Source organism: Phascolarctos cinereus, unplaced genomic scaffold (assembly GCF_003287225.1).
Source record: "Phascolarctos cinereus isolate Bilbo 61053 unplaced genomic scaffold, phaCin_HiC Scaffold_7;HRSCAF=346, whole genome shotgun sequence".
Classification (NCBI taxonomy): Eukaryota; Metazoa; Chordata; class Mammalia; order Diprotodontia; family Phascolarctidae; genus Phascolarctos; species Phascolarctos cinereus.
The window spans coordinates 101590988-101606824 of NW_027556180.1; the positions used below are offsets into that span (position 1 = coordinate 101590988).

At 37.1% G+C, this 15837-nt stretch overlaps 1 protein-coding gene across 1 annotated transcript in view; it reads right to left on the bottom strand.

Moving 5' to 3' along the window:
- DIAPH3 (diaphanous related formin 3) overlaps nucleotides 1-15837 on the bottom strand; it is a 447621-nt gene that overhangs the window by 398487 nt on the left and 33297 nt on the right. Inside the window, exon 2 of the mRNA XM_021006402.2 lies at nucleotides 1090-1122. Coding sequence (XP_020862061.1) covers nucleotides 1090-1122 — 33 coding nt within the window. The remainder of the gene's footprint in view (nucleotides 1-1089; nucleotides 1123-15837) is intronic.

Sequence of the window (15837 nt, forward strand, 5' to 3'; positions counted from 1 at the left end):
TCTTATCCACATGAGCTTTTAGACGACTTATTGGAGGGCATGAATTAACCAAATTAAAAAACTATATTAAATTTAATAAGATGTCAAGGAAACACTGAGATCAAAATATTCTTAAATAACTGAATTCTAGTCACTTAGATACTACAGGAAAATTCAGCAGATAATTATGTCCTTGAATATAAGAGTTCATCTTCTAAGAACTGGATTAAGGCACTATAACATTGCAAATCTCATTACAAATGCTGAACCATAATTGTGAAAGGTAACTGATAATGTCCAAAAATGTTACCCTAAAATTTTAGAAATTGATCAAACAAAAACAAATTGCTAACTATTTCTAGGTCACAATATGACTTTTCATCATTTAAATAACTGACATTTTATGTAGTACTTGACATATATTTTCTTATTTAATATGTCTTTGAGGGCATGGGTCATGATCATCTATCTTCTTAATGCCCCTGGTACTAACAATATACATAGTACCTTATACAGGATGGTGTTCAATAACTGATGATTGAATAAAAAGGTATCAATGTTCAGTTTTAGGGCTACTCCACATAATTAACTGAAAGTTATTCCATGTCAAATATATTAACACTCATTGACTTCCTTAACTACAAAAGGTTCTCCCAATATATTTTAGATAAGCAAATAATTATAATAAAACATATCTGGTCTTACCATTAGAAAAGCATATTTTGAAAGTGAAGACTTAGAACATAAAATTTATTTTGTTTTAAATTAGCAACTACATGTTCCTAAGAGTTGATACAACTGCTATTTTTGGACTTAACTTTTAAGCCATGCTATTAAAAACAAAAGCATGCCAATTTGATCAAATTAAAATTGACCAATAATTGTAGGTTAAAAACATTTTCATGCATGTTAAGAATTTCCTTTTGCCAACTGAAAGCAATAATGTAAACACTTCAAAATGCAATAATGTAAAAAATTCAATAACTTATTGGCTATTTTTAAAATATTACTATGCTTGCACATGCATTTTTTTTTAATACTGGAGTTAGAGCAATGCAGCAGAATTGTTAATCAAGCTCTAGAACACAGGAGAAATCAAGAACAACCTACCACATCATCAGTCAGTGTCCTAATATTTAAATGCTGTAAATACAAAAGAGATCATTTAGTGATTTACAATGATATTTTTTCCTGCTTTTAGATGCTAAAGTATTTTGAGGGGGAAAAAGAGTATTATACTTTAATGGGATTAAATCTTTGATAAATTTTTAATGAAATATATTAAAGTATTTTTATATTCTCACAAAAAGAGAATTTCAAACTTCTATGAAATTTCAAACTTCTACTTTGCTAACATATTGAATTTTCAACAAAAATCCAGGAACTGGACACCTAAACACCATATATTCCCTCAATTATTAGTTTTTTAAAATGAAACCACAAGATAAAGGATGCAGTTACATGCTTAAGTTAGAATCTCAATGTTACTCTTCACTTTAAAAAAAAAAAAAGGACAAACTATGAAACTTTAGATAATTCAAACATGCAAAATAAAGTACTTTGCTGGCTTAATTAACTAAAACTATCCTATACAAAAAGCATATATGAAATAATGTTTACATCTATAACACTTCTGGTTAATTTATTACTACTGTTGATAGTAGATACTTTTTAATTTCATTTCTAGACTCAAAGAAACTCTTTGCCAAGGCAATTCAAAGAAAGTATCATAAGACCAGTTTAGAAAAAGAATAAATTGGTTTCCTGCAAAATACAAGGCAAAAGAAAAATAAGTAATTCAAGAAAAAGGAGAATATAGATTTTTTTAAAGCCTAAATAGTCAAACCCATTCTTTTATTCAAATAGCAAAAAACTGACAGTACCATTTCTTGGCCCTCTCCCTCAAAGCACTGTTAGCCTCTTGAAAGCAAAAGAAAGAGAAAAGGTAAACTGTTTCAAACCAATAAACTAGTTCTTTACCTCTATAGAAAATCTTAAGTAAATCCTATTGAAACTAGCTGAAAGAAGTTCATAATATGTTCTCAAACCACTAAAGTTGTCTTTTTGCCTATCCCTTTACCTCATCTAACTTAAAATAATTTTAAATTGTGGAATGAAAATAACTTCCCAAACATTTCTCTGCTCTCCAGCCTAACTTTCAACTTTCCTTTAAAATTCAAGCAGTTAAAAAAAAATACTAAATCCCCCTTAATTCTAGAGATAGAAGCAAAGAAATAATCTTTATTTTTAACATTCTTTTTTTAGTTTTGAGTTCCAAATTCTCTCCCTCCTGCCACTCCCTCATCTACTGAGAAAGCAAGCAATACATCAATCAATACCTGTGAAATCATGTAAAATGTTTCCAAATTACCCATATTACCCCCCAAAAAAATATTTCCATATTAATCATATCACTGACTCCTCCTCACCTCCCCAAAAAAACGAGGCCAGAAAATTATACTTCAATCAGTTCTCTCTTGGGGTGGGTAATATGTTTTTATCATTGGTTTTTGTTTTCTCCACCTATGGAAATGATCAAACTGGGAAGGATAGAATAAAAATGATTAACCAAGGATTAGAACCTAAAGTAATAGTAAAAGTAAAAAATACACCTAGCTAAGCTCAAAAAGTTCAAATCATGTATTCAGAAAAATCTCAGGGAACTGAAAAAAAAATAAAAACCTTAAAAATATGATTACTGAATAACTGACAATGATTATCTGTGGAACTGTATTAAACAGGAGAAACACCAATAGACTAGAGAGAGATGAATGTTTTCCACCTTCTCCTTTATTAAATTAATGAAATTCCTGGTAAAATTATAGAGGTGATTTTGACAGAAGTCTGCAAATTTAAGAAGGGACCATGTGATCATTAAGAGACAATATTAATTCATAACAAACTAATCTTGTACTTTCTTTTCTGATATAATTACTAGATAAAAGGAAATGACTTTGATATAATATAGCTAAGGAAGGTTTCAGAAAGCCAAATAATGTCTGACTCTCTTTGAGTCTTTTCAACGGAGGAGATAGACACTTGAGATACATCAGTGAGTAGTGTCAAACTCAAATAGAAAAGTATCCTTGCTGGTAGCTTATTGACTTAGAAAGCTACAAATTAACATTATCTATTGTTATATTATATTTTTACTTATTTTGTTAAACATTTCCTAATTACATTTCAATCTGGCTGGAGTGAACTCTGGACTTTCCGCAGGTTGCTAAATTTGACACCTGTGGGCTAGATAAGAGTAGATTTAGGTGACATTTTAACTGGCTGAATAACCAGGAAAAAAAAGTATTAAGAAAAATGATTAAGTGCTCAGTGCTCAGTATTACCTGGAGTGAAGTCTGTAGAGGACTGCTGGAACACAGTATCACTGACCTTTTATTTACCATTTTTATCAAAAACTTGAATAAAGGTATAAATGGCATACATAATAAATTTTCAAAGGACAAAGCTGAAAAGTACAGATATTATGCTCATTGACAGAATTATAATTCAAATACAACTCAACAAGGAGAAACCATTCTATGAAGCAGGCATAGAATAAGGGTAGACAAAGAGAAGAGAAATTAAAGGTCATATTTAGAGAACAGGCAAGTACTATAACTCCTAGTGCCTAGAGTAATTTGAAATAAAGCTGAAAAGATAGGTTAATGCCAAATAGTAGAAAGCCTTGAATATCAAACTAAAGGAATTTGGATTTGTTCCCTAGGCAACCAGTTAAATTATTACAATAGCCTAGAAAAGAAGTAGTAAGGGCCTGTACTAGGCAAATTGGCAGTAGAAATCAAAAGAAGTCTATGTTACAACGTGGTGTCTTTAGTTCCTTCCATTTTTGGTAATGTGGTAGAAATGATGATAGGGATCATCAACCCACCAACTGGACCTACAAGATGTCCCTTTGCACGCCAAGTATCCACAGCTCAATTCTCCCTTCTAATGCCATGCTTAACAGGAGAAACTGTCTGGCTCTATTTACTAAATTAGGGTCAGATTCCCTTGCTTGCAGCACTTTCAAATATAGATAAACATTATATAACCCAAAAATTTCCAGCATTATTCCTAAGGAGGTGGAGCTGAAAGCAAACATATGGCTACATGTGCATGGTATGATCTGTAGTAGTAGGGTAGGGCTCCGGGACTTTGGGATCTTGTCCCTTTGGCTTCTATCCCTTTCTCATTTGCTAGCTAATAAGGGAGTAGAAGCCTAGTGACTCTGTTTCCACTTTTCTTCCCTCTCCTTCTGGTGGCCCAAGAGAACTCTGCACCTCCCTGCTGGATTTGCCTGCAGATCTGAATCTAAGTGACTGAAGTGAGTCAAGTGGTAGCTGGGCTTTGCTCTCTCTCCCTCACTTCCCAGGACTGCACATTAAGTTTACCTTAAACAGACCCTTCTGGATTTTAGACAAGCATTACAATAACCAATCTAACATTTAGCAAAATAATCTATGCTTTATATGTTCATGATAATTACTCTGGTTTTATTACATAAAATTTATTAGTAAACTTAAATGCTGGTTAGCCAGCTAGAGTTCCACTTCCAGGAGCCAAGACGGTAGAGTAAGAAGTAAGTCACAGGAGTAGGGAGGTGGCACAATGGATAGAACACCAGCCTTAGATTCAGGAGAACCTGACTTCAAATCTGGCCTTACTAGCTGTGTGATCCTGGGCAGGTCACTTAACCCCACTGTCTAGCCAAAAAGAAAAAAAAAAGAAAGTCACTCTCACCCTCCCTTACTGCCCTCTGAAAACCCAGAAAATATAGCCCCAGGAAAATCCCCAAGCCAGCAGAAAGACAGGGCACAGCAGTCTTGTATCCCAGGAAGCATGGGAGATTAAGGGGAAAGGCCCCTCTCCCTCTGGGAGAAGAGGAGCAGTACAGATGGGAGGCATCCCAGCAAACCAGTGGCAAGCCCCATCCTCAGTATACCAGGAGGAGATTCTGAGATCCAGGGTGGTAGAGCAGGCAAGTGCCAACACTAGGACCCCCTAAGAGCTTCAATAAAGGCAGGGGAACCAGTAGACATCAGCTCAGAAAATCACCATGGGTGACAGCATTCTCCAGCAGCCAAATCACCCGATGCCTCAGCACTCTGGGCAGCACAATTCAAAGAAGCAAAGTTCCAGACTGACAAACATCCACCAGCAACAAAATATCCCTACACAAGGCCCAGGTGAGCAAGAAAAGAAGCTTGGTAAGTGTTCCCTTCACTCCAGCAGGAGAGCTCAACTTTTTTTTTTTGAAAAAATCAAGAAATAGGCAAACACCATGAGCAAAAAGCAGAAACGGACAATGACCATGGATTTTTATTATGGGGAAAGGGAAGATCAAGGCACAAATTCAGAAGAGGACAACATTGTCAATATACCTGCATCCAAAACCTCAAAGGGGAATATAAACTGGTCTCAAGCCCAAAAAGCCTTCTCAAAAGAGCTCAAGAAGGATTTTAAAACTCAAATAAGAGAGGCAGAAGAAAAATTGGGAAAAGAAATGACAGATAGGCAAGAGAAAGTCAATAGCCTGGAAAAGGAAGGACAAAAATTAACTGTAGAAAATAAGTCATTAAAAAGTAGAATTGGTCAAATGTAAAAGGATGTACAAAATCTAATAGAAGAAAACAACTCATTAAAAATTAGAATGGGGCAAGTGGAAGCTAATGACTATGAGAGAACGAGAATCAGTAAAACAGAAACAAAAGAATGAAAAAAAGAAGAAAAGTAAAATACCTCATTGATAAAACAACTGACCTGGAAAATAGAGCCAGGAGAGACAATTTAAAAATGACTGGTCTACCTGAAAACCATGATGAAAAAAAAGAGCCTGGACAACATCCTTCAGGAAATTATCAAAGAAAATTGCCCTAAAGAATCCACCAATCACTTCCTGAAAGAGATCCCAAACTGAAAATGCCAAGAAAAGACCAAAACCAAAACCCTTGGTCCCTGCTCTCAAAGAACTTACATTCTCTTAAGGGAGAAAGGAAATCTACAAAGATAAATAAATACAAAGTATATACAAAAATTCTACAAAGTAATTTCCAAAAGGAGAAAGCATTAACAAGGGGGGAGGGAGGAATTCAGAAAAGGCTTCATTTATAAAGAGGCACCTGAGCTGTGTCTAGAAGAAGCTAGGAATTCCAAGAAGCAGACGTGAGGGGGCCGTACATTTCAAACAAGGGAGACCACTGTTAAGAACCCAGAGGTGAGAGCTGTATACAAGAAAGAGGTCAGTTTGACAGAAATGAAGACTGTATGAAGAGTTCTTGGCGAAGCTACAATGAATTAGAAATAAAAATGATATTTTCAAACAGTGTGTGAATTTGTTTTATTAACTACACTTCTTTGTTAAGAGTGCAAGTTTTTATTTTCAGGGGACAGGAAATAAGTCGCAATAGAGAAGAAAAAAACAAAACAAAGAAAAGTGTCAGTGAAACCTTTAAAAAATACACAAAAGTGAACAAAAAGATGTTCAGAATAGGACACAGCCAAGCAGGTAGTTTTGTTACTACCATGGCAAACTTAATACGTAAATTTTTAACTGGATGTCATAGAAGTTCACATTTTCACATATAATTCTTTTTTTCTTTATATAATGAAATGTCCATGTTTATTAACTTCACAATGTTTTAAAAGAGAAAAAAAGTGCGTGAAGAGATGGTAACACAAAGCATAATATAAAGACAGGAGCCTGATTGTGGAGAACCCTAAACATCAAGCTAAAGATTTTGTATTTTAATATATAGTGCCAATAGGTAGCCACTAAAGGTATTTGAGAAGAAATGGAGAGACATAGTCAGATTTGTGTTTTGGGAATATCAATTTCAGCAACTGTGTAGAGGATGGCCTCGAAAAAGGAGAGGTTGGAAGCCATAAGACCAATTATAAGACTATACAGTACACAGTCAAAAGATGAAAAGGGTCTAAACTATGATAGATACAGCCTATATGAAAGGACAGAAAGGAACTCAACCAAAATCACTTAAGAGAATAATGATACCTTTAACAGAGACAGGGAAGTTAAGAAAAACAGGTTTGAGAAGAGAAGTATGGGTTTAAATGTCCTGAGTTTAATTAAGGGGCAAGTGAGACATCCAGGTAGGGCTGATGTAAAAAGGACAGCAGTTGTTACTAAATCTATTGTCTATGGAGATGATAGTCACCTATGTATGCCTTGAGTTGTACTTTGCTGCTTAAGTATGGTTTCCCAAAAATTAGCTTCTCCTTTACCTGATCTAGGAATTAGATCAGTTTGGCATTGGGAAAATGTACTCCCTGTAACCAACCAATTAGTAGACCTTGGGGTGTAGGAAGCTGAAGCTCAAGACCAGTGTGATGAATTGCCATTTAGGGGCTAGCAAGAATGGATTACCTGGGTTGCTGATTTCCATTTAATCCTTTGGTTTTTTTCAATTAGCATCTCCGCCTTTAAACCCCTTAGATAAATAACTTTTAACACCTTGTAATATGGGGGGGGGGGTGATCACCTTGGACTGTTAGACAATACATAATGTATCACATGCCAGATAGACCACACAGACCAGACCACTCACTACCCCTTCTCAAACCCTAATGCAGATAGCACATAACCCAGAGCCCAAAAGCCCTGGGAATGGTAGTGCTCCCAAGCCCAACCAGCCCTGCTTTTAACCCTCATACCTTAGTGGGGACAACCCCAAGAGTAACACTGAGTTAAAAAAAGGGAGGAAGCACATTGTTTGAAAGAATGATTACAAATGTAACTGAACACATCAGGAAAGCAAATAGAAAAACATCAAAACTGAGTGAGTAGTGAACACAGCACCAACTGCTACAGAAAGATCAGAAAGAATGACGAATAAGAAAATGCCGTAAGAATTGGTAATAAGGCTATTAGTGACCTTTAAGAATAGTTTCAGTAGAGTGGTAGAGCTAAAAACCAGACGGCCGGTAAAAGCAGAGAGAACACAGTCAATTTATTCATAAAGTCTGGCAGCGACAAAGAGAATGATAGATCAGGGCATTAAACTTCTGAACATTTTCCCTTAAAATCTCTCAGGCATCCACATTTTCCTTTCTAATCCCACTGCAACTAGCCTAGCCTAGGTGATGGGCCTATTCCTTCATAAAAACTAATGCAACAGCCTAACTGTTCTCCCATTACCTCCCCCCTCACTAACTGTAAAGATGATAATAATAACAGGATCATACTGCTACTGCTACCAAATTAATTTCTTTAGTGTACAGATATGACTATGATACACAATTGCTTAAAAAAAAAGCTGCTTACCAAATAAAGTCTAAACTCTTGAACCTGGCATTCAAGGACTTCCACAATCCAGTTCCAGCCTGCCTTATCTCTTTTCATATAAGACACACTCCAGAAAATCTAGCCTGGTCACCATTCCTTTTCCCACCCTCTAACTTTTATTTATGGTATTCCATACACCAGTAATATCTTAATGATGCATCGTCCCCATGTACCCACCTTCCACTATCACAACATACTAACATTCTTTAATACTCATTTTAATTACAACTGTCTTGGTGTAGCTATCCCTGATCTCCTGGTTAGACAAAATTCTTCCTTCTCAGGGCACTAAATGTATGCCGCACTTATATATTTATGTTCTGTACATATTATAATTATGTACATATAATATCTTTCTGACTAAATTTTAAGATCCACATTGTCAACATATATTTTGTGCTTAATGTTTAATGTTAAATAGGTAACAATAAGCTAGTGCCATTAACCTAACTTCATCTAAGGATAGGTAATTTTCCCAGAAGCCTGAGGTTTCCTCTTAGATTCTACTTCAAACAACGTTCAACATTTTTTTTAAAAAAATACCAACAGGAAGAAAATGAAAACTATGTAACAATGGGTGTTTTTTAAGTTTTGCTATGATTTATGTTAATGAGATTTAATAAACTTTAAACACAACTTAAATTGCACAGCTTTCTACCTGTACCTCTTTAAAATAAAAGGCTGAGTAGCTTCATTGTAAGAAAAAGAGAATAACTGTTAGAAAGAAAAGTATGAAAAACCAATCCCCTCCTCTGCCCCTCTGTTATATAGAAGAGGCAAGTAGGGCCCAAAGGGATTAGGTAGCTAATGGCAGGCAGCACACTGACAAGGCTAAGACTCTTCATTTACACCACACTGCCTCAGGGATACATAAAAGTATATCAAGTACAGCAAGGCCCCTATTGGTACAAACAATGAATCTTATGAAGTAGTCATATCTGTTTGAATCTTAACTCAAAGTTATAATTATACAAAATGTGGTAAATAAGCTAGTCTTATTATCTCCTCCAAAGTCTAGCACAATAGTATTGCATACACAACAGACATTTCAATAAATTTTTGTTATATTGAAACAGTTCCAACCTGCAAAAATTTTACAATCTGGACAGCTAGGTGGCACAGTGGATAGAGCACTGGCCTTGGAGTCAGGAGGACCCGAGTTGAAATCTGGCCTCAGACACTTGACATTTACCCCAGGCAAGTCACTTAACCCCATTACCTAGCCAAAAAAAAATAATAATAATTTTACAATCAAATAGAAAAGATGGGGCTTACATGTAATAGACCACCAAGATCGTAAGGTAAGGCATAGGTGACAAATGAAATGCCACAATGGGACTTGACCAGAGCACTGAATGAAGCAAGAATGAGAGTAAATAAGCCTATGCTTACCACACCCTTCACCAGCCTAGGTCCAGGACTTAGATAAACCAAGAGGAAGTTATTTAACACGAGGACACTTAGATGGGAAAAGGTGCCATGGCAGAACATGTCATATTTGGAGAACAATGAACTGCTTTGGCTCAAGATAATTCCAATTAGGGCATTATGGGCGATAAGTTTTGAGAAAGAGGCTGGGACGATATTGAGGATGGTCTGGAATGACAGGTAGGAACTTCAGTCAAAATCCTGTAGGAAACAGAAGAGCCTTCAAAACCTGAGGAGGTGACAGAGTTAAACCAATGCCATAACAAAGATAATCTAGCTTCAGGGTATAAAGTGGATTACAGGTTTGAACATTTATTCAAATGCTCAGTTCATTTCTGAGAGTTTCAAAAAATTATCTTACAAGCATAGTACCTGAAGACAGTTCATTATCTCAAACTACATTATGACACAATATCTTATTTTACAAAATGACAGAATGACAGTTTGCTGACTTACCCAGCAAGTGTCACTTTACTTTTAATTATAATTTGTGATTCATGCACATGTTGAGGTGTCACTCAATTAAAAAAATTCACACACCACTGCGCTCCTTTCCCCTATGATACTTAGAAAAATAAACTTTGTAAACCTAATGGCAGCATGCCTTGTCCATACCTGAATTTATTTTACTATCAGTCATCAGGAATAATAGAAAACAACTACAAAGATCATTCACAGTCATTCCCAGAGACCAGATTGCAGAGATCCAATACTTAAAGGGCTCCCAAGAAGATTTCACAATTTACCATCAAAGTCTCCAAACAACACTAGTTATTATAATATCAATGACAAAATAAAATTGATCACTTATATAGTCCAGATAAGCCTTTAAGATGTCTGAGTTCAGGGCTAGAATCATTGATTTATTTGGAGTATTTTGTTGGAATTAAGAGGTTTGAGAGAGGTTGAGAAAGGAAGATTGTAATCTAGGTAGAATCCAAAGAGAAGAGGAGAAAAAAGGCATCCTACTTCTGCCTCTTCTTGAGTACAGGTCTTCTGCTCTATTCACTGTTCTAAGATCCCTACTTTTATCTACTCATAGTCTCTCCTCAGTCTTATATCACCAACTATCTGGTGGACATTCCACCTAGATGTCCTTTAGGGACCTCAAACTCAACATGACAAAAACAGAGTTCATTACCTGTGCCCACCCATTTCCTCCAAATCCATAACTCCTCCAAAGTCTATAGAAGGTTCGAGTCCCCTGGTTTGCAAAACTGTTGATTTTCTCACTCTCCCTGATCCATACATCCAATCATTTGTCAGATTTTGTCATTTCTATCTTCACTACACCTCTTGCATATACCACCTTCTCTTCACTTACAAAGCCAGCACCCTAAATCAGTCCTCTATGTCCTGTCCTATCTCCTGAATAATTACAATAGTCTCCCAATTGGTCTCTCTACCTCAGGTCTTTTCCTATTCCAAGCAATCCTCCACACCACTGCCAAAGTTCTATATAAAGTATAGTCTGATCATGTGATTCCTCTAATTAATAAATTCCAGTGATTCCCTATTACCTCTAGAATCAAATATATACATATTTGACATTTAAAGTTTTTCAACAAACTGACTCCAATCTCTCTTTCTAGCCTTAATACCTTTCTTTGACTAAAGTGAGGTTCTGTCAAATTGGCCTTCTTAACCTTCCTCATACACAATACTCTGCTCCCTATCTCTGTGTCTTCACATTGGCTGTTCCATATACCTTCCTTATCTCTGCCCTTTGGAAACTCTACTTTCCTTCCAGACTCAACTAGAAGGCAATCTTCACTAAGCCTTTCCTTTAATCAATCATCAACCAACAAGTATTTCTTAAATGCCATTTTTGTGCCAAGTACTGTGCTAGAGGCTGGAGATTTAAGTACAAAGAAAAAAATCCCTACTCCAAAGGAACATACATGTACATGTATAAATATACATAGTATAAACATAAAGGCAGGTAAGTGGCACACTGCATAGAGTGGTAGACCTGGAGGCAGAAAAACCTGACTTATTTTCTGCCTCAGACACTTACTAGCTGTGTGACATTACAGAATTATCTGAATCTCTCTTGACCTAAGTTTGTCATCTATAAAATGAGGGCAATAATAATTCCTACTTCCCAGGTTGGTTGTGAGAACAAAATGAGATAATTTTTGTAGAGTGCTTTGCAAACCTTGCTATATGAATGCTAATTATTATTATGATTACAAAATGAAAAAAATACAAATATATACAAAGCAGTTAGATACAAAGCAGTTTGGGAAAAGGAGGAGTAGCAATAGAGGGAAACAGGAAAGGCTTCATACAGAAAAATTATGACATTAGACCTCTGTCTTCAAGGAAGAGAGAAACTGACAGGAAGGAAACATTTCATGCATATTGGGACAGTCAGTGAAGAGGTGTAGAGCAGGAGAGTGTTGGTTTTGAGGAAGAGAAAGTGTTGTTTGCCTGAATCAGGGAGTAAGAGAGCAATGGCAAATGAGTCTGGAAAAGTAGGTCGGGGCCTGGTTGTGTAGGCCTTTAAATGCTAGCTAATCATGAGAGTTTATATTTTAATGCAAAGGAAAGAGAAGCAACTGGAGTTTACTGTGGAGGTGAGTCACCCAGTGACATTAGCATATTTAAGGAAAATTATTTTGGCAGCACTGTGTTGTATGGACTGGAGTCAGAAGAGACTTGAGGCAACAAAACGAATTAGGAGACTGTTAAGGCCAAAAATAGGGTGGTAGCTATGTAAGTGAAGAGAAGAGGTCAGATTTGAGAGATACTGTGAAGGTAAAAGCAGCAATATTTAACAAGTGATTAGATATGTGGGTTGAGTGAGAGTGAAGAGTTCAGAGTAATATCAAACATGTACAAAAGTACAAACCTAGCAATCTGGGGAAAAGGTGGTACTTTTAAAAGGAACAGGGAGAGGAGAGAATACAAGGAAAAGATAATGAATTCCATTTTGGGCAAGTCGAGTTTAGATGTCTCTGGGATATCCAGCAAGAAATGTCCATTAGGAAACTGGTGATATAGGACTGAAGTTCAAAATGGAGACTAGGGACTTCCACTTCCAGAAACCAAGGTGGCGGAGTAAAAAGGCAGTCACTCTCACTGTCCCCTATCAACCTTTGAAAACCCAGAAAGTGTCACCCCAGAAAAAAAAAAAACCTGGAACAGCTGAACTACAAGAAAGATGGGGAAACAGCAGTACAGCAGCCCACCAAACAGGTCTCCCAGTGCCTCAGCAAAAATAAGCGAAGCAGCACTACAAACGGCCCCAGGCGGATAAACACTCCGCAGCATTCATCTGAAAGGAGTTGAACAAAGCAACCTAAAGTCTTCCTAAAGTCTGGGCCTTGCTGATTCCAGCCCAACACCAGGTAAGCTGTCACAACCTCCACCTGTCAACCATGAAGAGATCCTGAAGCCCAGGTGGTAAAGCAGGCAAACACCAACACCTGGACCTCTGACTGCCTCAGTGAGGGAGGGGGGAACTGGTGGAAACCAGCTCAGAAAACCACCAGGAGCCTCGACACTCTACTGCCAAGGAATCTCCCAGTGCATTAGCAAAAAACGAGGGAAACAGCACTGCAAGGGGCCCCAGGCAGATAAACACCCTGAAACACCCATCTAAAAGAACCTGAAGAAAGCTAAAGGAAAGGAAGAGCAGGCAACCTAGAATTGCCTGAAAGTTCCAGCCTTGCTGATTCCAGCCCAACACAAGGTAAGCTGCCAGAACTCTACAGCCTCCAATTGCCAACATAAGAGGCCCCAGCACACAAAGCCAATGACCAAGACCTAGGCTCTCAACATAAGAAGCTTGGGTCAGTGCCCTCTGTTCCCCAGCAGGAGAGCTCAATCTCTTTAAAGACCAGGGAATAAAGAAACACCATGACTAAAAAGAAACGACCATAGACTCATATTATGAGAAGAGTGAAGATCAAGATAGAAATTATGAAGAGGACAACATTGTCAACAAACCCACATCTGCAACATCAAAAGGGAATATGAACTGGTCTGAAGCCCAAAAAGCCTTCTTAGAAGAGCTCAAGAAGGATTTTAAAAGTCTAATGAGAGAGGTAGAAGAGTCCTTAAAAAACACAATTGGCCAATTGGAAAAAAAGTACACAGAAGGAAACAAATCCCTTAAAAATACAATTGGCCAATTGGAGAAGGAAGTACAAAAACTAACAGAAGAAAACAATCTGTTAAAAACTAGAATTGGACAAATGGAAACTAATGACTCTATAAGAGCAAGAATCAGTCAAACAGAAACAAAAAAATGAAAAAAACAGATGAAAATGTAAAATACCTCATTGGTAAAACAACTGACCTGGAAAATCGATCCAGGAGAGACAACTTATAAATCATTGGACTACCTGAAAATCATGATGAAAAAAAGAGCCTGGACAGTATCTTTCAGGAAATCATAAAGGAAAACTGCCCTGAAGTCCTGGAAGCAGAAGGTAAAACAATCATTGAGAGAATCCACCGATTACCACCTCAAAGAGATCCCAAATTGACAACGCCAAGGAATAGCAAAATTCCAAAATTACCAGATGAAGACAAGGTGCTGCAAGCAGCCAGAAAGAAACAATTTAAATATCATGGAACCACAGTCAAGATTACACAAGACCTTGCAGCTTCTACATTAAAAGACCGCAGGGCATGGAACATGATATTCCATAAGGCAAGGAAGCTTGGATTACTACCCTGCAAAAATGAGCACGATTTTTCAAGGGAGGAAATGTATATTCAACAAAATAGGGGACTTCCAAGACTTCCTGATAAAAAGACCAGAGCTCAACAAAAAATTTGATCTTCAAGTACAAGATTCAAGAAAGACATAAAAAGGTAAATGGGACAGAAAGATACAATATGTTGTTAATAAGGGTGGACTGTTTACATCCCTACAAGGGAAGATGACACTTGCAGCTCTTGAGAACTGTATTGTTATTGCACCATGTTAAAGGAGTATAGATAAAGGGGGTGGATATTAGTTGACTTTGATGTAATGATAAAAAAAAAATATCTAATCAAGTGGGTTAAATGGATCCAAGTAAGTGGATTAGTCTGATCTTAGAAAATGTACTGAGAAAGGAGGAGGCAGCAAGGGTAAATTACATTACAGGAAAAGACAGAAAATCCTATCACAGCAGAAGGAAAGACGGGAGGGGGGTGAGCATTGTTTGAACCTTACTCTCATCAGATTTGGCTCAATAAGGGAATAACATAATCAGTTAGGTATAGAAATCTAATTTGCCCTATAGGCAGTAGGAGGGAAAAAGGGAAAGAAAAGAGAGAGGGGAATAGAAGGCAGGGAAGAAGCAGTAAGGCTAAAGGGGTAGAAAAGGGAAAGGGAGGTACTGAGGGAGGCGGTGGTCAAAAGCAAAACACTAGTGAGAATTTGTACTTACAACTTCACTAAAGTGAAAATATGTTTAACAGGAATGTAAATGTATAGCATATATCAGATTGTGTGCTGTCTTGGGGAGGGTGGTGGGGAGGAAGAGGGAGAAAAATTTTAAACTCAAAAGCATATGGAAGTGATTGTTGATAAATCAAAATAAATTAACGAAATAGAGACCAGGGCGATAGATAGATAGATAGATAGATAGATAGATAGATAGATAGATAGATAGATAGATAGATAGATGGATGGATGGATGGATGGATGGATGGATGGATGGATGGATGGATGGATGGATAGATAGATAGATAGATAGATAGATAGATAGATAGATAGATAGATAGATAGATGGATGGATAAATACAGACACATATAGCACCCATAGTTAAGAGGATGTGATTTAGATGATGAGCCTGAAAAGGAGTGGTTAGACCAATGAGAAGCAAACCAGAGAGAGGGCAGCTAGGCGGCGCAGTGGATAGAGCACCAGCCCTGAATTCAGGAGGACCTGAGTTCAAATCTGGACTCAGACCAAACACTTGACACTAACTAGCTGTGTGACCCTGGGCAAGTCACTTAATTGCCTTAAAAAAAAAACCAGGAGGGGAGAATAGTGTCACAAAAACCCAGGGGCAGTATCCAGGAAGGGAGGTTAGTCAAAATGTCAAACGCAGCAAATAAGTCAAGAAAGATGAGAATTGAGAAAAGGCCATTCGATTGGGCAGGTAAGACATCACTGGTAAGTTTGCAG